The sequence below is a fragment of the Camponotus vicinus genome, unplaced genomic scaffold, assembly GCF_025532165.1.
Source record: "Camponotus vicinus isolate PSW18456_S1 unplaced genomic scaffold, iyCamVici1.0 SCAF_7, whole genome shotgun sequence".
Taxonomy (NCBI): domain Eukaryota; kingdom Metazoa; phylum Arthropoda; class Insecta; order Hymenoptera; family Formicidae; genus Camponotus; species Camponotus vicinus.
In genome coordinates, this window is record NW_028141979.1 from 7149137 (window position 1) to 7172281 (window position 23145).

A 23145-nucleotide genomic window follows, 5' to 3' on the forward strand; every position below is an offset into this window, starting at 1 on the left:
TCAACTTGACTTAAAATTTAAATATACTTATTGCCCAAACAGATTCCTCACTATTATCTGAGAGCGGCCACTAGCTTCGACGGGCACATTCCCAACGCTTAACGCGCCACCTGAGAAAGTGGACACGAACTATGTCCGTTAGGCCCGATACATAGTTCTGTCCTATAAGTTCTGCTCCAATCCTCTTCCCTTTTCACAATCCACTCACCATACCATATTTCACCTGAAGGCGGCTTTATCGCCAGAAATAAATTCTGGCCTTAACGGGACTTGAACCCGCGATTCTTTATATGGCAAGCAAGAGCCTTGCTGGCTCAGCCACACGCTGCCACACGTTTTGTTTCATCAACGATGAGCAAATCATGCGGCAGTAAGCACGAGAACTAATAAAGATATACTTATTTTTCCATTTTATTATAAATAAAATAGAATTATTATGAACAAAATAGCTATAATTATAATTACTATTATATATAGTGATTACAATTACTATTTATATTTTATATTATTAATGTTATAACTATCCCTAAAAAAACTAACCTTTTCAAAAAAAGATAAAAAAAAGCGCCAAGTTCACGCGAGCAAGTGGAAAAATATTAGCCAAAATGTTATACAAAAAATTTATTTTAATTTTCCACATTTGTTTTAATATTAAAAATAATGAGAGGAATCAATTGGTCTAAAGAAAACACATAGTTGTTTTTAAGAAAAAATATGGAATTGTTAATTGCAAATTACATATTTTTTCTTCAAAACAACTATGTGTTTTCTTTAGACCAATTGATTCCTCTCATTATTTTGTACGTAAAAGTATTAAGGTAAGATAATCGACAAATGAATATTTTACAAGATATTTTACGGTTTATGTAAAATTAAGAAATTATTTCAAGCCTCATAACTCAAAAAGTACTTAACGAAAAGGTACTTAATTATAGTGTTTTGGAAAGCTCTCGAGATAAGCTACAAGAGTGTGCAAAAATATATAGGGTGTTCCATTTAAAAAAATTGAAGTGACCTTCACGTGACCTTCAAATGACTCTTCAGTGTCAAACCAATGATACCATCTTATGGCCCCCTCGAAACCATAAAACTTTTGTCTGAAACATTTTTCTCTAAAATGTTTTGTTTCCGAAATAATTGCGTGCGTTAATTAAAATGGCTCACCCTGTATATCCATACGTATTCATTGCACAGTAAAGTTATTGATGTAAGAAATTCGCCGAAGAGATTAATGTTTATCATAATATATTCTACTTTTTCGCAGATAGAACATATGTATATATTTGTCATTGTTTATGAAATAACGATTAAAAGAGGGAGAACACTTTTCAATAACTACTTTTAACATTTTAAAAATGTGAAATTATATATACATATACACGTATAGAATAATATAATATTGATATTAAATATGCACTAATCTATATATAAAGCTTTTGATTTTTCACTGATAAATTGATATCAGAAGTGAGAAATCTCGTGTGAATCTGATAACCATTAGAAATATGTTTTTCAGTAAAAATGGTCAATTTTACGTTGTTTGCAAATATTTAAAAAACTATTAATTTTAGAAGGGAAGCAATTGTAGATTCGGACGGAGCAATTAAGAAGCAATCGTTTGAGCTATAGTTTATTAAAAAATATACACTTCCAGCGCTAACTTATTTCCGGTCTAAAAGCGGGCCATGACACCTCTCATTTATCTCTCAAGCGGCGCGGAACATCTGACACGAACGCGCGCATCGACGTCGCTTCCAAGTATCGTTCGCTCGAACTATGCGAGTCGAGGAGTACGGGCCGTGGAATTTGCAAGTCATTCAAGTCATCTACGGTCACGATTGCTGTTTCACGGTCGGTCCTAGACGACGAAAAGACGCGAAATTCTCTCCTCGTCGCACCTTCCTACCGTCGATCGTTGTTTGCGAAATTTTTCATGCAATTAAACATTTTACGATGTATCGGTATATATCGGTACAGATTCTCTCTATCGCACAAATTCTATAATAATACAGAAAATCTCCAAAAGGTGAGAAATTTACATTTTAAACACATTGTATGTGTCTATCTTTCATTCATTCGCGTCTCTCTCTCTACTTGACATTCATAAATTTGACACCATATGTCTCCATCCAATACATGGCATACACACCATGATTTTTGATAATATAATTGATATATTATTTTAAATTTTCACCGATATCAGATTTATATTAGATTTTCAGGAAAAAGTGTTTTCTTTTATTTTACTTTAAATCTTGTGGAAATGCAAGGAAGTACATAAGAAGTGTAATTTAAAAAATGAACCTGTGCTGAGATACAGATCTAAAAATTTTTAAAATACAAGAGATTTGTTACATAAAAGATTTTTCTATTAGAATGTAAATTTAAATATAAACTTTCTTTTTCTATTGGAATAATTAAAATATTAAAATTTTTTATTCTCTTTCTATAAAATACATTCTTCGAACGGAAAAGAATTCTTTCAAGAGAATTTTAAACGCGTTTCTATCACACATTCGCTTTAAGTTTGCAATTACACGAGAATCCATTCTACGAAATCGATCGGGAATTCAATGTCACAGCTGGAAAGAATCGATTTCTCACATGAATCAAAAAATCCAAAAAATATGTATGTAAATCCAAGTGCCTTTAATCCATTATAATTCAAAATTAATTAATAAACTCCAAGTACATCTCTCCCACGATCTCGGAGGCATTTGCGTCGTTCCTCGTGACTTCTTCCGTCAACTCTTCCATTTATTTATTACCGAGTCATCGTCAGGGCCATACGACGGATTGTTAAACCACGCAGACTTGGCCGGCCGCTATCGGAATCGGAGGCGCGAACGAAGGTATACCGGCGGTATCTACAGTGCAAATCGTGACGAAGCGATCTCGACGGTCGGTGACAGCTGACAGCATCGAGACAGAGAGAGAGAGAGAGACGACAGACGAGAGTCCCACCCGCGCTCGGACTCGATCTCGCTGCACTCTCGGTCGTGATCGACGGTGGTGAGACACGTGCCTATGTAAATCATCGAGCAAAACACACACTTCTGGGCTGGGACTCACGACGCGGGCGTGACGCCGCATCTATCGGCAGGGCAGGATCAGCCGGATGGTGAAGGATGCCTGCGTCATTGGGCATCGTCGGCGAGATCGATCGCAAAACATGATCGCGCCGTCTTGTCGTCGTTTCCTCGTCCCGCTCTCGCGCCAGTCTACGCTTTCTCGACGCTGCTAGATCTCCCGTGGTCCTGGCGAGCTGGGTAAGTGTCATGCGTACGCGCGCGCGCGCGCGCGCCAGAGAGAGAGAGAGAGAGAGAGTCTTTCTGAATTGACGAGAATGACGATGAATGATGATTGCGCACCAGATCAGTTTCGAAATGTGATTTACGCTTTTTAGTTATCTCCTAGTGTTGCTCCGCTTTATGAGGATGATTATGACATTACGAAAGAAAGAGAGAGAGAGAGAGAAATTATACAGTCATTGTTTGGCACTCGGTAATGACACGAGATATGTAAATGTATAAACGTACGTTTCCCGTGTCACTTTGCAGCTCACTTTAATGGATGGAGAGAAAGATTGCCAGCAGAAAAATGGGGCTCGGAGCAGTTTCCCGTCTCAGAGCAATGCATCGAATACGCCTCTTGTACCAGGGGAAGAAACGGATTGGGAGGGTATGCTCAATACGGAGAAGCAGAAGGGTGATCTCGGTGACATGACATTTTGCATGGCAAACTACCTGAAGGAAGCTATGAAGATGATGTTCATGATGCGCAGCCATCATATGCTGACTGATGTGATACTTGAAGTTGGTACCGAACTGTTCCACGCGCATAAAGTTATTTTAGCAGCAGCTAGTCCCTACTTTAAGGCAAGTTCCACTAGTGTAATAAAGAATTATTGCATTAAATTATTGATTAAATTATTGATTAAATTATTGATCATCTCATTTATAAGAGATCATCTCGTTTTACAAGAGAAATTATTTTGTTAAAATTATATGAAAATGTTAAATTAATAATGTATCATCAATTTCAGGCAATGTTTACTGGAGGACTAAAGGAATGCGAGATGACAAGAGTGAAACTCCAAGGTGTCTGTCCAACTGCGATGGCTCGTTTAATGTACTTTATGTACACTGGTCAAATAAGAGTCACTGAGATTACAGTGTGTTCACTGCTATCAGCAGCTACCATGTTCCAAGTATGTAAATGGACAATTGCAGAAAGAGATGCATGTTATCGATTAATCTGACAGACTAACTACCTGATAGTAGATAGCAGGAAATAGTCTGTCGATATCAAATCTGTTTTAATATTTAAATACTGTTACGATACAGGTCACTAATGTGATAGACGCGTGCTGTGTTTTCCTGGAGAGACAACTGGACCCCACAAATGCTATTGGAATCGCCAACTTTGCCGAGCAGCACGGTTGCCACGATTTGTATCATAAGGCAAATCAGTTCATTGTTCAGCATTTCAACCAGATATGCCAGGAAGAGGAATTTCTGCAACTGTCTGCCATCCAGCTGGTGGCGCTCGTGAGGAAGGACGAGTTGAATGTACAAGAGGAGAGGGAAGTTTACAACGCTGTACTGAAGTGGGTCAAATACAACGAGGAAGCGAGGCGGCCCAAGATGGAACACATCTTGCACGCGGTACGCTGTCAATATCTCACGCCGAATTTTCTGCGGGAACAGATGAAGAACTGCGACGTGCTGAAAAAGGTGCCGGCGTGTCGCGAGTACTTAGCACAGATCTTTAAGGACTTGACGCTACACAAGAAACCGATTGTCAAGGAGCGTACGCCCAATACACGGCGGGTGATATATATCGCCGGTGGTTTCTTCAAGAATTCGCTTGACGTACTAGAGGGCTACAACGCCGACGATAAGACGTGGACGCAGCACGCCAAGCTGATCGTCCCCAGATCCGGTCTAGGCGGTGCCTTCCTCAAGGGAATGTTTTATGCGGTCGGCGGCAGACATAATTCACCGGGAAGCAGGTTAGCACTTTGATGCCAACAATGTGTGCATGTGTCTGTGTGTTGGCTGACACTAGAGTTATATCAAATAGCAGTTATCAAGCAATTTGAAAGATTACAATCAGCAGATTCTTTTATGTAAATTGCCTTTGTGAATGCTGAAGCTGAAGATATGACTTTGAGATACATCACGAAAAAATCACGTGATTCTTTTCAGATACGATAGCGACTGGGTCGATAGGTATAATCCAATGACGGATCAATGGCGACCTTGCAGCCCAATGTCGGCACCGAGGAATAGAGTTGGAGTTGCCGTGATGGATGGCTTATTGTACGCCGTAGGCGGTAGCGCGGGTGCCGAATATCACAATAGCGTCGAATGCTACGATCCGGATCAGGACACGTGGACTAGTGTCAAACCTATGCATATCAAGAGATTAGGCGTAGGAGTAGCAGTAGTGAATAGGTATTATACTAGTCATCGCACCAAACGAGAAAAGTGTTAGTCAAGCTGTTACATATCAATGTAGATAATACATTTGAATAGATATAACTGTTAAAGTAAGTTATATTTTAAATTATATTAATGAGATTATATTAATACAAATTATAGATATATATTCAAAATGTAGGCATTGCTTTCAATTAGAAATAACGTACGATTCAATTTTATCTTGAAATACACTTTTGCATTGGTTAATGAAACCTTACCTAAGATATTGAGGCATAATATGAAGTATTTCTTCTTATCATAGATTGCTATACGCGATTGGTGGTTTTGATGGCAAAGATCGACTCAGTTCGGTTGAATGTTATCATCCTGAGAACGACGAGTGGACGATGGTACCGCCTATGAAATGCAGTCGCTCCGGGGCTGGAGTGGCCAGTCTGGGTCAATACATATACGTTATAGGTGGATATGACGGAAAATCGCAATTGAATTCGGTAGAAAGATACGACACGGAACACGATGTCTGGGAAGACGTGAGCAGCGTCAGCATCGCTCGCAGTGCGCTCAGCGTCACCGTCCTCGACGGCAAGTTATACGCTATGGGTAAATTCGATTTCGCTGATTATTGATTTATAAATCTTTCTTTATTTTTTGAAAAGGTACGTTATATAAAATTATGAAAGCATATTCTATTCTTTTCAGGAGGATATGATGGCGCGACGTTTTTAAATATAGTAGAAATTTACGATGCGACTCAGGACCAATGGACCCAAGGTGTGCCTATGACATCAGGGAGATCCGGCCACGCCAGCGCGGTATCGTACTATCAGTGTCCAATACACTGTGATCATTTGGATCATAATATTTCGCTAGAGAAGCCGCCATCGTGATGCACAGACTGAGCCAGGTTTTTTAATGTAATATTCAATAGTAATGATGACATCATTCTTTCATTTACGAAAGACAAGTGTAAAACTGTAAAAAAACACGTCAATCTTATTGACGCTAATCGACACTTAACGGAACTCGACTGATAAGTATATTATATAACACTAGATGATATGCGACACTTGTCATCGAACCGGATTAAGATGGATTGATTATAAAAATTGTGACTAGCTGACAAAAAGTGCAAGACGAAGTAAGTCTCATCGACTATCAAAGGACCAGTTTATCGTATCCGTTAGGTTAAATATGCGACTGTGTTATATACTTATAGCTTTTTAATTGTAAATGACGCTAATTAATATATAAATATAGAAAAAGAGACAGAAAAATAATATATGTATATATTATGTAAATAATAATATATTTACATTGTAATATATTTACATGTGTAAAAAATGTTTTCAAATAATTTGCAAATATCTATTTTTGTCAGCGTCTAACAATCACATAATCTACCATCTTTTGTAAATAATACGTTATTGTAATAGTCTCGTAATTTATTTCTATTAATTTATCTGATTATGAAAAGAATGATAAAATAGCTATGTCAAGATTGTTATGTAACGAACGTTAACAAACGTTTATCCAACACTCATATTACTTTATGTATATTAATAATTAATATCGCACATTTGCTTGAACTTGTCTGAAGCAGGATACTTTTATGGAAAATAAGCGATGTTTGCATGTTTAAAATGGACATTTAGAAACAGATAATAAAGCAGATAAATTCCTGCAATTTTCAAACAATCGAATTTTCTTGTATAAAACATAGTTTTTTACATACTTCCTTACTCCGATATAAATTTGTAATAAGATGGCGCACACAGAATGCAAGAAATATGTTACATGTCCTATGTGTAAAGGTGCAGGTAGGGACATTTAAACGATATAACTGTCAACTTTAATGCGCTTGTATTTATTTTGCGATAAAAACACATTTCTGAAAAAAGGTAAGTCTGCAACGTGCACAGCAATGGAAAAGGCTTCTGTATCTATTCAGCATGAGAATATAAATCCAACGCAATTTGTAAGAACACGTTTTATCGAAACGGCGTATTCAGGGGCTTCAGGAGATCCACGATTGTCCGATGGGTACTTGCATGAGCATTTAAGCACTATGCAATTAGGATTTTCTTCTAATATTCTCTATTATATATTCTATAGTAGTAATAGTACATATATATTTAAATAGGAAAAAAATAGGAAATTTTGGATTATTTTTGTTATATTTAATAGATCTATTTTCTTTACAATGCAGCAAACATTCAAAGGATGCTAATCCTACGACCCATTATGGAGATTATGCAGCTCTGCTAGAGGATGATTATATAGGAACACCAGAGGAAGCTGCGAATCTACAAGAAACGCTTAAACACGCGCTCCAAAGCTTAAAGCAGGATCAATGGCAGAGCACTATACCAGCTCTAATAAAGCTCATGCATATTTCTAGAATTCAGCCGGAATTGTTGGACTCCAGTATGCCTCGCATATATCGAAGTTTGTGCAGGTCTTACATTCAGAGATTTCTACTGTATATTTCGTATATTTCATTTTATTTCAATTTGATATCTTCATATTGCAGTTTACTGAAGAATACGAGACCTCATGTCGTCAGGACTGTCTGCCAGGTGGCGATGGAATTATACAAGACAGTCCAATGTACGCAAAGACCTGAATTTGATGAACTTGTATCTATGTTACTTTTAAAAAGTACACACACAAACAAGGGGATTCGAAATGATGCTCAACGTGCCCTGGACTCTATGGTGACACATTTGCCTCCTGCAATTTGTATCCGGATATTAACCAATGAACATGGAACCAGGTAAATGAACAAATTTATGTCATTTACATTATGCTTATTACATAATTTTAAATTAATTATGCTGTTGAATTGTAAACTATATGAAAGTCTTGATGCTGTATCTTTATGCGCAGCCACAAGAATCCATTAATAAGAGCGACCATAAGTCGATTGCTTTATAATATTATTAACATTATTGGAGTGGAATGTTTATTGTTAAATCCAAGTCTTAAGGATTGCCGCCGAAAGATATTTACAATGTGTGCCAAATTTCTCCTCGATGGTAATAATGAAACAAGGTATGAAATCAACAGATGAAGAATATTCATCATCATATTTATAAGAATTTCTTGTAATTGCGCAAGAGCTCTTTGTAAAGCTATCATTATATAAAAAGTTTTTATTTCCTGATAAATAGATGTTTATACAAAATGTTTGCTTTGTAGAATATTATATATTCTAAAAATATACATTTCAAATCTCTTATTATACTCTTATATTAAAACTCTTTAAGTTTTATTCATATTTTGTGCAAAATTAGAGAAATAATTATGAATTTTAAACAATTATGACTTAGCAGATGATGCAAAAATGTTTAATTATCCTCCTGTAGGAATGATGCGAAAAAAGCACTGAAAGCGATGATGGGCCATCAAGACTTTGAGACTCTCTTTTATCAGGATGTAGATTGCAAGATTATTAGCAACATAGAGAAACAATTAATATGTTTAAAGTATAGTCAGATTCATAGCGTGTAACAGTATTCATTATTGTCCCAATACAATATAATAATGTGATATTTATTAATATGCATTTCTTTCTTGTATAATAATATTTCAGTAATAAATCGCGTTGCGTGTGTGTGATTATATAACTTAAAGCTTCGTTATATATTAATTATTATTTATTAATTATTATATATACATATATCACTAACAATTAATGTTATTAATTTATCAATATTAAATTATATAATAATTAGTATTTTATTAATAATTAATAGAATTCACGTTGTGTGATTATATAACTTGAAACTTTGTTATATTAATTATAATTTATTAATTATTATATATATGTATAACAATTGCTTTTAATTTAATCAATATTAAATTATATAATAATTAATATTTTATTAATAATTGATAGAATTAAATAACATTATATAATAAGCAAAGTTTTCTGTATAGATGCTTTTTATTTGTATCCATAATTTTTTTAACATCAAATGGATACACAAATTATTACACTAGAGCAGATTATTTATATATTTAAATTAGACGCCACTTTTCCGTGTTTATATTAGTTGCTCGCACTTTTTAAAGCTTGCTACACTTGAAACGAGATGAACATATATTTGTCCATTGGAGAGAGAGAGAGGGAGAGAGCAAGAAATCTGACGATGGGTGTAGAAAGTGCAAACAAAACAAATAGACCTCTTGAGGTTATGTCGCAAATATGGCGCTCGCCATCTCCTGAGATCAGGGACTCAGTATCGACGACCTCGACGACGCGACCGAATCCGCCAGCGGGTCATCGTCGGCGGGTCCGAAATGCCGTCCAAATCGCTGTCAACGTCGCGCGCGCGATTCGGTTAGTGATAGAAAGAGAGAGAGACACAGGAAGAGAGAGAAAGAGTCGACACGCGGAGAGGCCTGTGACGTAAAGCGCGACGCGATGAGATCCGTGTACAAGTTGTTCCTGCTGTGCCTTATCCTGGCCGCGCTGATAATACTGCTCAACGTGACGACCAATTTCTCCAACAAGCTGTACGACCAGACGCCCGCGAGCAGGGAGCGCCTGACGCTGCAGCAGAGGAAGGCACCAGCATCGTCGTCGGCGAGCGAGGTGACGATATGCGTGGTGGTCTGCGGGGATCGGCTGCACGAGGCCCTGACCATGCTCAAGTCGGCGCTGGTCTTCGCCAACAGGCCGCTGCAGTTCGTGATACTGGCGGACAACAACCTGATACCGGCCTTCAGCGAGAAGCTGTCGGAATGGAGACTCATATCGAATAAGACATTCGACTTCCTGGTGCGACCCATCACCTTCCCGGATGGTAGCGACGTGGCGATGTGGAAGAAGCTGTTCAAGCCCTGCGCGGCTCAGCGATTGTTTCTACCGGTAAGCGATGGATCAGCTGGTCTCTTTTCTAGCTAGATTATAGTAAGATTCATGAGATTCGTTTCATTCCAGACGGTGCTGAACGACACAGACGCGGTGCTCTATGTCGACACAGATACTCTATTTCTGGCACCACCTGATAAGGTCTGGGACGAGTTCAAAAAAATGAACTCCAGCCAACTAGCAGCTCTCAGCCCCGAGCATGAGGATCCCAACACTGGCTGGTATAACAGGTTCGCCAAGCATCCTTATTATGGCAAGCTAGGCGTCAATTCTGGGGTGATGCTGATGAATCTGACGAGAATGCGAGAGTTTCGATGGACCGATCATGTGATTCCTATACACAAGGAATACAAACTGAAGATTACCTGGGGCGACCAGGACATCATTAACATAATATTTCATCATCATCCGGAGAAGCTGTACGTGTACTCGTGCCGGTATAATTACAGGCCTGATCACTGCATGTACATGTCAGTGTGCGCCGAGGCGGAGAAGGACGGTGCCCTGGTGCTACACGGTTCTCGTGGCACTTTCCATTCGCCGAAGCAACCGCCCTTCAGGGCCGTCTACAGGGCCATGCAAGAGTATCCGCTGAACGCGGATCCGTACGACGAGCTACTCGTGCCCATGAGAAATTACCTGGCGGTGGAGAACAAGTCCAACTGCGGTCGAGTCTCGAAGGTGTTCATCACGCAACCGGAGCTGCACTTAGCTGCCCATAATTTTTGAAAATTCCATTCAACTTTTATACATGCTCGTGCGAGCTACACTTTGACTTTGTATCTTTTGAAATTTTTATAGATGCGTTCATTTAATGATACGAATATTATATACAAATATATATCAAAGCGGGATTATTCGAAGAGTATTCGTACATATCTACGCAGCCATTTTTGGCCACATAATGTAATATTGTCCACACATTTTCCTTCCGGAATCTCTCTTAGTGAGATCGTAAAATACTTAATTATATATAAATATATATGTATACAAGTATACTTACGCGTCTTTATACACGCGAGCTAATACATTTAATTATTCGAAAAGTACAGATTTTTAAACGATGAGCTATTATGATGTACAAGCATCCTGCTTCATTATTACGTAAGAATAAGCAGTGTGTGTAAATTACGTCAATTAACGTATCCGGTTATCTATGTACAGTTTTACCATGGAACCATGTTGATTTACGGACAATATATTTGCAATATGTTTGTTAAGTCAGGGAATCTGTAAACTTGCGAGCGCGATTCGCAAATTAAAAAATGTAATTCGCGCGTTAATATTCCAGACGACTCTCCATATATTATAGACTGAACTTTTTCTATGTATATAGTGCATTTGAGTTTTTTTTGTTAACAAGTGCGCTATGTTGTTACTGTTTGTAAGGACGACGGTGCGGCGAATATATTGTTATACATTTTTATCTGATATTTTTTGCGACAATACTTGACCGGGAAGAGAAAGATGATCAGAGCCTATCTTTGGATTACTTAAATGAGTTTTTGTCTCTTATGAAATTGTTGCTACGCCTTGCTAATATTTGATATGCTACTATCTCTTCATATTCAACTTTTTTAGAGGCTTTTGAGATATTAATAATGAAAAAAATGTCGCTCTTTCTTTTTTCTTTTCTATGAAAATTGAGAGAAAAATATGGACTCATTAAAAATATTGAATTTGCTCCTACATGATTATTATACAAGTGATTTCAACAAAAGATTGGCTCTGATCGATGCAGGATTATTTTAAAACTGAAAATGTCGATAAAATCGAAATAATACATTTCATGTTTGTGCAAAATATTCATACCATTTTAAAAATAAGTATCTCACTTTTTGACACAACGATAATTGATTACAAATCTGAGTATAAATTGTAATGTAATGTTTATATAAATTACATTTCGGCAAAAGTGTTCACATTTTTATACACGTTTTCTCGCAATTTTGATACGCATTTTGTATCGTTTGATTGTTCAACGATTCGATGTCATTTGTGATACTTTTTCTTATATAAGAGTATTGTACAATATGAAGCTTAAATAAAAATCTGCTACATAATACACATACACAAAAATGTCAACATGTATTTAATACGTCAATCTCGACGTTTAGCGAAAAATATATTTATATATATAATAATAATAATGTCGCATATATACAATATATCAATAGAAATTTGTATTATCTTTATTTCAGATTTTTATTTATTACGAAAAAGAAACGTATCTCATGATATCGAGTGAAAAAAAACGAAAGAGGATTCCCGTTTTTTAAAAATATTAGAGGAGGAAATGGTCATTATAAAAAAAAAATAGAATGTAAAAATAGAAGTATATGAAATATTAAATATTTTGAAAATACAGAGAAAAGAGAATTCGCGCCTCTTTGTTAGTATCATTGTAACGTAACGTAAGCCGTAGACGGGCACATCGAGGGGGTCAGCTGACGCGAGAAGGGGCCCCCGGCGATCAGTCCTCTCGCCGCTGCTTTCCGGTTGCGGTGGCACGCGAGCTCGTGAAATCGGCTCTCGCACGATATTTTTTTTTTCATTGTAATAGTCTCTCGTGTCCGAGGAGGGCGTCGCTGGTGCTAAACAGATCAGGAGAAACGGCCCTTGCGACCGTTAATTATTCCCCAGCGTTTTCCCGTTTACTTTTTAAGGATATCATAGATTTCTGGCCTCGTGAATATGTGAGAAGTCGAGCCGCAAGGTATAATGACTGTGAATAATATTTATACAATATTCTAGGAATATTATGTCTTATAAAGGACGTCTTTACATAAATAAATATGTTATGTGCGATTAACGAGTGTGCTCAACCCATAGTTGAATGAACTATTAATCTTCTGAATGTTAATTATAGAGTCAACATGTGATATAAAAGGGATCTATTTAGCGCTAATTAAAAGAACCATGTAATTTTCAACCACGTAATAGGAATCTCTCACGAAAAGGAAATGAATCGAAAAGAATCGCCGGTTATTTATTGCGTTTTAATGGCTGAAATGCTGATGTGGTCACTCACAATCAGTAATGTAGCTAAATGGCAAGTGTGAAGAAAAAGTAGGCGTGTCGCTTTACATATTTCATATCAGTAAAATAAAATGGAACATTCTCCAAATTTGACGTCGATAAAGTGGTAATTCTTGAAATAAAATTATATAAAAGGTTTATATTTCATATGATAGATATATTACATTAATTAGAATTATTAATTAAAAAATTACATAAAGTGATTTTGAAGGTAAAACGTCCATTTTGGCTAAATTGTTCGTTAAATTTTTATATTTTTTTATTATTATTTTTTTATATTTTTTTTGTTCCGGCACAATTTTTTATACTTTCATATTTTCTCTGTTTTTTTTAATTATCATTTTCATCGTAAAATTTTTAAAATTGGTGGAGAAGAAGTGGAAAATAATCAAACAGTTTAAGCCGATTTCTAATTTCGAAAATTGGAAAGTTATAACCGGGGGAGGGGGGGGGAGAATTAAATTTCTGTTAATTCCTTTCATTCACCCAATCTTGCGCGACATACGAGATTGACAGTCGATCTAGAGCCGGCCCTGACGATCCACGATGATGATCGAGCAACGCAGCTCGCGCGCGCGCGCATTTTATTCGCGATAAGGATCAAGCGAGTGAAGCGATAAGCGTGTGATAACGAGTAGGAAGAGAGAAGGAAAGGAGCACTTTCGGATCCCGTGGCTGTCAGTCGTGACGTGGTACGCGATCGGTTACCGTTCCACCTCTGTGATTAACGTGATGATTGCGCGCGTGTCGCGTTCGTGAAGAAAAAAAAAAACGATAAACTCTAGGGACAAGGATACGGATATAAGTGCGGGCCGAACAGGTGAGAGGCCGATCTCCTGGACGCGTTATTTGTAGACGTCAGCGTGTACTCGCTCGTAACGTTACAGTATCGACGTGTACTACGTTCTATACAGGGTGTCCCGAAAATACATCTTAGTCAAATCCCGTCGGTTCGGGATCAGCGACGTGGAATTATCAAATATTATCGTGAATACAATTTTTTTCGTCTGCCTGGATATGTATCTTTTCAACCATTAAATCAATACTTGATTATTTCTATAGCAAACATCCGTGTCTGCGTTTACAATGTAAAATACTTTTTCATATCTCAATTTTTTTATTTGGGTACGGTAGGAAGGATTTATCGCGTCTTAGCATTTGTAATAATTTGTATAAAATAATGAAAATAAAGAAGATTTTTTTAGTGTAAATTATATTTAAAAAATTAATTCCGAGTTTCGATCATTCCGGGACACTCTGTATTTACTTTATATGGCTGATGAGGTGCTACTGTATACTCGGTGTCGCGATGCACAGTCATAAGATAATAATTTTAATCACTTTTAACGTATACCAGTAGGTTATGCGGCGAAAGCTGCTCTGAATTTATAATGTGACTAATTGTGGTAATAGTTAAATCAGATTCCGAGGAACGATACAATTACATTGCAATATTCTATAGGAAATTACATCGGACACATAATAGGTGTCTAAATTAAATGTTAAACAAAAAATTAAATTTATTATATTATGTGTTCCAATACTTTGCACAAGGTATATTACATTTTTTTTATTGCGATAAGGATATGAAAGAATAAAACGTGTGTTGCATGATTATTACTTCTTGCTCGATTCACATCAATTTCCAGAGAAGCTTGTCTTTCATCGTCGTTTCCATTAATTGGCTTATTTCTATAGCCTGATTGAACAATAATCAAACAATCAGATTTGAGAGAAAGCTATTTCTCGTTTACGCCAATAAATGTTAAACGTTAAAAATAGGGTGACCAGTGGATTTTATCTGATTTATTTATATTTTTATCTAGTTTATTTATATTTTTTATATTATATAATATTTTTATAATATAATATTTTTATATTTTTTATATTAGATCAAAATTCGCGAGAAAAATAGTAAATCACTCCAATATTAATCCTTATAATAAAGCGAAATTTAATTTGTTTTGTTATAAAAAAAATGTCATCGTTTGTTCATTCCATTCTTTAGTCTAATAAATTAAAAAATTAAAGTTTAATAAATTAAAAAATTAATCGGTCACTTCGCGAATTTTTATTACTCGATCTTGTTATTCAACGTATCGTAATTGATGGCGAAGGAATACGATGAGGAATCCGAATTAAGATGCGTCACGCGATCTAGATTGTCAGACGTTTAACCATAATCAGAGTCGAATAATAATATTGTGCATAGTTGACAGTTTGCATTGTCGTGGCAGAATGACGTTTACGAAATTCGCGATAGCTTAGTCAGAGATTGCCAACGACCTGTACAAATCGAATCTATCTGCGCTGTTTATTCGCACATTTTATGTATAACATATGTCCTGCAGAATCAATTTTTTATTATTTTCGTGGAATTATCGATAAAATTACCGATGACATACGAGATATTTTATCGTGTATTTGTCGCATTTTTTTGTCATAATAATTTATTAATATACGAATTATTAAGGATTATTTATATATTCTTGAGATAAAAATATTCTAGAGACAAAACAGAGAGATTAAAAATTCTTTCGATCTGTTAAAGAAATAAAATTTAAACGAATTCTTAAAAATATACTTTATGTTAATGCAATAATTAGAAATTAAATGGCTTAAATTCCTCCTGATTATTTATTATTTATAACTAAAAGAAAATGTATTATATATGTCTTAGACATGTCTAGATAACTATTGCATCATAATACATTCAATTTGACGCGAATAATAAAATTGCAGGTAGTTTTGCTGCATTCCCGGTCGCGCTTCCTTCGATATTGCATAACATCGACAAGAACATTGCTTTCTTAATAAAATCGCATGACATCGGATGTTTTGCAATGACTCGAACAAACTACCTGCGAAATATTACAGGAAATTATAAACGAGGATTTTGACTCCAATAATGAATCGCGAGTTTCGAAAACCATGTGATACGATATTACGATAATTGGAATTGATCATTCGCGTTATCATCTGGATATCGGAAATTCCAGAATCCCGCGATTTAGATCTTAGATTTCGATTCGTAATCGCAATCTGTTTTTTTTTGTGATTGATGCTTGATATTATCAATACGCACATATTCGATAAATATTTTTAAACGTTCTATCAGACTTACAAATATATATTTATATTTATTTTATTATTAATATATATTTATATTTATTTTATTATTAATATATATTTATATATTTATATTTATATATTTATATTTATATTTTACATTCTTAATATCGATTATTAATTATTATTAATATATTTAGTTCGATGGAAAATTAAGAAATTACGAGAGAAAAGCGATGTGTCTAGTAAAATTTTAATTAAAACGTTATTTATTTTTCTTTAACGAACTCAAAGTTATTGCAAAAAAGTAGAATGTATATAAGACGACATTACACGGTATTTGTTCCTCGTTCAAAGAGGAATGATTCAGGCGAGTAATAAGTATCGTATAAAGAGTTTGTCGTAATTTACGATCTTGGTGCGTAAACGAGGCAGAGAAATGCTTCTTGGCTTCGCTTAAAATAATATTATATAAGTTGTTTATATTCGAGATACATATATAATTTCTTGAGGAAAGATACGGAAACGCGGTGTGTGCTTGAGAGACAAAATTATGTCTATAAATAATGTGATGGAACCAATTAACGAATACTATTTTAAAGATTTTAATCGCGATCATAAGTAATAATATTATCATAAAATAATAATATTCATAAATACTCGCAATACATCCATATTTAAATTTATTACATTTTACAATTGCTTGTTATAATTGAGATATTAAAGTAATTACAAAAAAGAAATCATGACATCATAATCAATGATACTTTCAATGTGTTTTTTATACATAGTATTAAAAGGAGAAAAGATTAAAATATTATATATATGAGATATTTTTTCTTATAGTATTATAAGAAAAATAATGTTATATTATAATAAGTATATATGATAATAAAAATATATAATAATAAATATATAATAATAAAAATAATATTATTGTATCCTGCTATTCGCAAGAAATTACAAAAGCTTGATATATTTTTATAAATATCCGTTGAAAACCCTCCTCTTAATATTATATAATTACATATAATCACATAATATTAAATCTTAAGCATTCGCAAGCATGCTTATGATTTGTGAGAAAAAAAATCGATGTAAAAATGTTAATTTTAAACATGAAGGTATTAATATTGATACTAACTTTGATATTATCATATTAAATACGTGTTTATACATATATTTATATATTCAACAAGTTGTTACTCACGTCGTTTTAAAACATAATAATTTTATAAAATTGGATATGAGTTATACAAGGAAAACAAGGTATGGGGAGTAATAAATATTCACGTATATACTTTATAGCTATATTGTATCCATGGTATGTAACATGTGGTCGATAGGTACTTTTATCTCATTGCACAGCCGGCAAATCGCGAAATTGCAATTACCGTAGGTCTCCCCGTGGTTCTCATCCCTCTTATCTAATACCTCTCCTTATTTATCGAAATTGCAGAACGTATCGCAATTATTAATATGTAGAATGAAATAGATACTAATTTAATTTCCTAATCGCGATAAAAGCTTAAAATATAAAATGTTCAAGTATCCAAAGTTGAGATTTTTCTCAGCAACATCTTATGGACGTTGGTTTAAATATAGCTCTTAGAAAATATGATAAAAAAATATACAATTATCTTTTTGCATGATACCGTTAAGAATTAAAAAGTGAGAAATAGAGCGGTGATTCACACGAAAAGAAGCAGTTATAAATGGACAATGCGAATCGCACACAATGTTAATCTCTCAAACCGTCTCAGACCACGATAATTTTAGCAAACCAGTATTATTTCGTCGATCTTTCAGTGCCTTGCTCGACGTAGCAAATAAATTTTAAAAAATTTTATAAAGATTCGAAAAATATATTTTTTCATACAAATCATAATTATTTAAAAAATACGTGAATGACAGTTATAAGTCATCGTCGGAATTTCAGATAGAAATATAAAGATTAATGGTATCTCAGAATCTATCAGTCCAGTTTGTGATCAGTAGGGTCTCGATTACAAGTCCTTTGATTTGCAGAATCGAGGATGCCATTGTTCAAGGCACGGGCCACGTCGAGGTCGCCGATAACGGAGAAAGCAGCGAACGGCGTGCAATATCGCAATCACCATCAGGTCAGCGATGACAACAATCATGACGGAGGCGCGAGCAGTAACGGTACCGGTAGCCGGTCGTACAATAATAACGCTCCTCTTCAGCACGAGCAGACGAGAGCCTCGTCCCGGGACTTGAAGTCGCCCTCGCTCGTCTTCCACTGCCAGCTGGCCCACGGCAGTCCTACGGGACTGATATCGGACTTTAGCAATGTCCGCGAGCTCTACCAGAAGATCGCCGAGTGCTACGACTTGCCCGCGGAAGAGGTAATAAATGAACATGATTTGTTAAAAAGTTTGAGGAGAAGAAAAGAAAGGATTCGATCAAGGTGAAGGATTTAACTCGATAGTGACTACTGTTTCTTTGCCAGATGCAAGCACAGCAGTCGACTTGAATGACTTTTCTCTTTGCAAGATATTTATTTTAGCGAGTGTTAAAAGATAAAGTCTATGTTGTCAGTTAGTAGACTTATGTTTCATTTATTTATTCATGCATTTTCTCTCTCTTTATACACGTTTTAATGCTAAAATGCGTTCCTACCTTTACAAGTTTACGATTTTATTTTTGTTAAAGATGTTAATGCAGTTTTTATCAGATCATGAGATAGAGATGGGCAAAATTGTAATCGAATAATGAATAAAAAATAAGAGATGACGCGAGAGATGAAAGCCAGTTCGGTATTTCCAGCGCGAAACGCCTCACGTAGAGAGAGACACGAGACCGGAAACGCCGGAAACGCCGGTCACGGACCGTGGTATCTCGTCGACCCGGCGGATATGTTTCAGTGAGAGCGAGTCATGTAATTCGATGTGTAAACGCGATCGCCGATGTAAGCAGGTCGACTCGTTATGGGTCGTTTGGAGCGCGGGGTCGAGCAATTTCTCACTGCAAAGTCAGCTAAATAAACTGTTGTACTTTATTGTTATTGAAGGAAAATCTAGAAATAATTATAGAAATCGAAATAAGATAGATATTAAATAAAATCTTTAATAATATTAAACATAAGTCTATTAAGTAAAATTTTAATCGGAGAGATTTAACGTGAAACTTAGTAATTTTCATGAAAATTTAAATAAAAATGATTCGAAGTTGAGAGCAAATTAATGTTATCACGCAAAGTGTTTAAATATTGATAATCAAATAAGAAAACTTGATGTTTCAGATTCTCTTTTGCACACTCAACACGCACAAGGTGGAAATGACGGAGTTACTAGGTGGCCAAATCGGTGTGGGTGACTTCATATTCGCACATAAGAAAGGTTGCTGTCCATTTATTATATATGAAATGTACATAAAATTAAAAAGGAAAGCAATATTGAATTTTGGACAAAAATCGATAAATATTAGTTTCTAATTTTAAGGGACAGAATTTATTTTGAATTAGGATAAACATCAGTGTAAAATAGTTGGAGCAATTTTTATATAATAATTTAAGATTATCATAACAAAATTTGATTTAAGTCTTTTATCTTGAATTAAATTATACACTTAAATTTCGCAAAAGTGCATAAAATAGATTAATGTGTTTTTGGCGCAGGTCGGCCAAAGGAAATCGAGCTGGTGAAGACGGACGACGCATTGGGCCTGACTATCACTGATAATGGCGCCGGTTACGCGTTCATAAAGCGTATAAAGGAGGGCTCCGTCATTGATAGAATAAAGGTGATCGAGGTGGGCGATCACATCGAGAGGATCAACTCGACCAGTCTTGTGGGCAAACGACACTTTGAAGTGGCTAGGATGCTAAAAGATATACCGAAGGGTTCGGTGTTCACATTGAGGCTGGTGGAGCCGCAGAAGAATGGCTTCAGCGGTATCGGACCGCGTGGTGATCCCAAGAAGGGCAAAAAAGTCGGCTACGGATCCGGCAAAGAGACTCTGAGATTCAAAGCTGACGGTAGCACGCAGATCATACAACAAGTATGCACTGAATATAAAAATTGAGAGATTGTTTAAAAAGATTACATTATAAGTGATAAATTTGACAGAAGAATAAAATATATATTTTATTAGGTGTTGACAGGCCTGATGACATTTTGAAATATGAATAATATCGAAAAACAATTTTATAAGATCTTTAAATTATTTAAATGCACTTTTATATGTGTAAATTTGTGTATCTATTTTCTACTTAATAAATGATAACGAATGCTAAGCATTAATTTAAAAATATTAAATAAATATTTGCTATTTGCAGATTGATGATGCGGCTGCGCTGGGTGTCGAGAAGATCAACACCATCTTGGAAAGCTTCATGGGAATCTCTGATACGGAATTAGGTAGATTTGCGAATTTGGGTGTAATAAAATCTTTCTTGTCATTTTTTTCGTTCTTTTAATATTTACACATGCTTTGATTAAAGACTGATTCGATTGTTATATCTGATTTTGATCACAGCCACGCAAATCTGGGAGCTCGCCGAGGGCAAATGCAACAGCATAGACTTCGCCGAGGCGATAGACAATTCCGACTTGGAAGACTTTGGCTTCACCGACGAGTTCGTGATCGAATTGTGGGGCGCCGTGACGGATGCGAGAGCAGGTCGGCATCGATGACGCGAGGATCAGATGATGAGACGATGAGATAAAAAGACGATAAATTGCCGAGAGCATCGTTGAAACGAAATTTTGGACGAAAACGTTATTCGTAAACGAGTGCTCTTCTACGTGAAAAAGTGGCATTGCTTGATCCTCGTCTGTTACCATGATTCTGGAAGCCTGATGCTTAACGCTAGTCGTGGTCCTCGAAATCTCCGTGTTTATTAAAAATTTTGATTCGGTTTGCGAATGTATCAATACGAGAAAATCGAACATTTGACGGCAAAAATGCAGGACGAAATCTGCAATATTTTATATCGTATCGTATATTGTGTCATATGGCAAGCGCAGAATCAAAATTTGAAGACAAAAATAGATGCAATGGTTTTTCGGAGATTGTGTGTTGTAAAAAATTAAACTTTTGCTATAGGGATGTCAAAAAAAAGTTTTATTGTTAAGATTGATTAAGGCATTATAAATTCTATATATATCTTAGAAAAGAATATTATTAATAATATTAGAATATTATTAAAATAATATTAGAATATTATTAAAATCTATTAAAAAATTTTGTCAAAGATTTTCATATTTTTTAATTCAAATTTACTTTCTTTTTATTTTGGTTAGAATCAACACCCGTTGATTCTCTTCGGAAACTCTTTTTTTTCGTGTCTTTAATTAAATTATTACAAAATTTTATATCTGATAAGATAACACCACATAATTCGCAGATGTAATCACGACAAGTCTTGTCATAATATTGTTAATACTCATCTAATTATCTGGGAAGAGAAGAAACGACAAAGTTTTATCAAGTTTGGCATATCATTTTTCGAATTACGCAATTGTAATGTTATAATAAGAATACGAAGAAAAAAAGTTTATTGGCATGGCAAATCTTATATGCGTAAACGTAACATAAATTTAAAAATATCTATATAAATCAGGTATTATATAGAACAGTAAAAGAACTCGTTAAGAATTCTAATTTGATTTTACTGAAAATAATTCTATCATATCTGTGAATTATTTATAACAGATAATTGACTCTTATCTCGCCATTAAAACAGTAACGATTTTGCTGCAACATTAAAATGCATTTGATAGTAACAGATTATTTTGCTTTAGCGCAGCAAATTCGTGTTTTTATGAATGAATTTATTGAATGAGATTTTCCTATTTTACAAATAGAACAAATTTGTTGTAATATCGGATAATAGATTGTGAGTATAGCGAAATTTGATCATTTTTACATTAATAAAGATTAATAAAGGTTTTACTATTACAGTGAAAATCTCTTCATTCATGTATATGCTAAAGTGGATTTTGATATGGATTTTGATTTCTTTAAAGTCGCAAAACAACTTTCGCTCGCTACTTATTCGAGTCGATATTAACTATCAACTCGTAATTACGTGCAAGAAACGATATAATTTTAGCAACCATTAGTATTAATTATTCGAATTATAACGTAACCATGTTGACATTAAAATAATGTATGCATTATTATGTTAATATCAATATTGACGACATTTAATCGAATGTGAGCCAGTTAAATTCATTGATGTCGTTTCAAAGATATTATACATAAATGTAAAAAGAATGAATTAATATATTTTGATACATAAGAGCGAACAACTTTACGATGTAAGTATATAAGTGTGCAAATACTTATTTAGCATAATAAAATATCTTTGTAGTAAATGCAAGATTTTTACATGATTCCATATACCGGTTATAATGCCGACAATGAAGACAGAAAGATAAGAGAGAGAATATTGATATTTATAGACTGTAATATTGTCGTCATCAACTGACGACTGACATTCCTTATCCGACAGAGATAACAGAGTATTGAAGAAATCAGTCTTACATTAAAACAGTCTTGTATTATATCAGTTTTGTATTTTTTGCAGATATATTACGCAAGTCATGCAAGACTGAAACAGCATATTTGATCTTAAAGTATTTTAATTGTAAATCAATGCGTTCTCGCATAATTCCAATACTGTTCTAACATAGAAAATATTTTTGCGCCTACAAAATTTTTTACTTATATTTTTTTTTGTTTTAT

The 23145-nt window shown here is 34.8% G+C and overlaps 4 protein-coding genes across 8 annotated transcripts; all 4 read left to right on the plus strand.

Moving 5' to 3' along the window:
• The first annotated feature begins 1781 nt into the window (after nucleotides 1–1781).
• On the plus strand, nucleotides 1782–7147 carry Keap1 (kelch like ECH associated protein 1). Of its 4 annotated transcripts, none has more exons than XM_083104342.1 (8): nucleotides 1782–2026; nucleotides 2690–3269; nucleotides 3561–3878; nucleotides 4046–4210; nucleotides 4347–5014; nucleotides 5211–5459; nucleotides 5749–6047; nucleotides 6147–7147. In XM_083104342.1, the coding sequence occupies exons 3-8, from the start codon at nucleotides 3570–3572 to the stop codon at nucleotides 6332–6334; spliced, it is 1878 nt and encodes a 625-aa protein (XP_082960468.1). In that variant the 5' UTR covers nucleotides 1782–2026; nucleotides 2690–3269; nucleotides 3561–3569; the 3' UTR covers nucleotides 6335–7147. The 4 variants fall into 4 exon arrangements, with proteins under 4 accessions (XP_082960468.1, XP_082960469.1, XP_082960471.1 ...); XM_083104343.1 differs by having other exon boundaries at nucleotides 2783–3269; XM_083104344.1 differs by lacking the exon at nucleotides 1782–2026 and having other exon boundaries at nucleotides 2376–3269; nucleotides 6147–6361; nucleotides 6501–7147.
• LOC145974490 (TOG array regulator of axonemal microtubules protein 1-like) lies at nucleotides 6943–9047 on the plus strand. Its single transcript, XM_083104346.1, has 6 exons — nucleotides 6943–7264; nucleotides 7346–7487; nucleotides 7654–7902; nucleotides 7978–8220; nucleotides 8334–8498; nucleotides 8813–9047. Exons 1-6 carry the CDS (start codon nucleotides 7210–7212, stop codon nucleotides 8955–8957), a joined length of 999 nt encoding a protein of 332 aa, XP_082960472.1. The 5' UTR covers nucleotides 6943–7209; the 3' UTR covers nucleotides 8958–9047.
• A 518-nt stretch (nucleotides 9048–9565) lies between these two features.
• Nucleotides 9566–12402, plus strand: Shams (glucoside xylosyltransferase 1 shams). The gene is given in 3 exon segments (XM_083104689.1): nucleotides 9566–9812; nucleotides 9815–10320; nucleotides 10393–12402. Coding segments are annotated over 3 exon segments (1380 nt in total). The 5' UTR covers nucleotides 9566–9598; the 3' UTR covers nucleotides 11053–12402.
• Nucleotides 12403–12631: 229 nt separating this feature from the next.
• On the plus strand, nucleotides 12632–22775 carry Kermit (PDZ domain-containing protein GIPC-like protein kermit). 2 transcript variants are annotated; one of them, XM_083104693.1, is made up of 6 exons: nucleotides 12632–13039; nucleotides 18460–18800; nucleotides 19697–19793; nucleotides 20072–20454; nucleotides 20732–20813; nucleotides 20932–22775. In XM_083104693.1, exons 2-6 carry the CDS (start codon nucleotides 18468–18470, stop codon nucleotides 21087–21089), a joined length of 1053 nt encoding a protein of 350 aa, XP_082960819.1. In that variant the 5' UTR covers nucleotides 12632–13039; nucleotides 18460–18467; the 3' UTR covers nucleotides 21090–22775. The 2 variants fall into 2 exon arrangements, with proteins under 2 accessions (XP_082960819.1, XP_082960818.1); XM_083104692.1 differs by lacking the exon at nucleotides 12632–13039 and adding an exon at nucleotides 13882–14182.
• The last annotated feature ends 370 nt before the right edge of the window (nucleotides 22776–23145 follow it).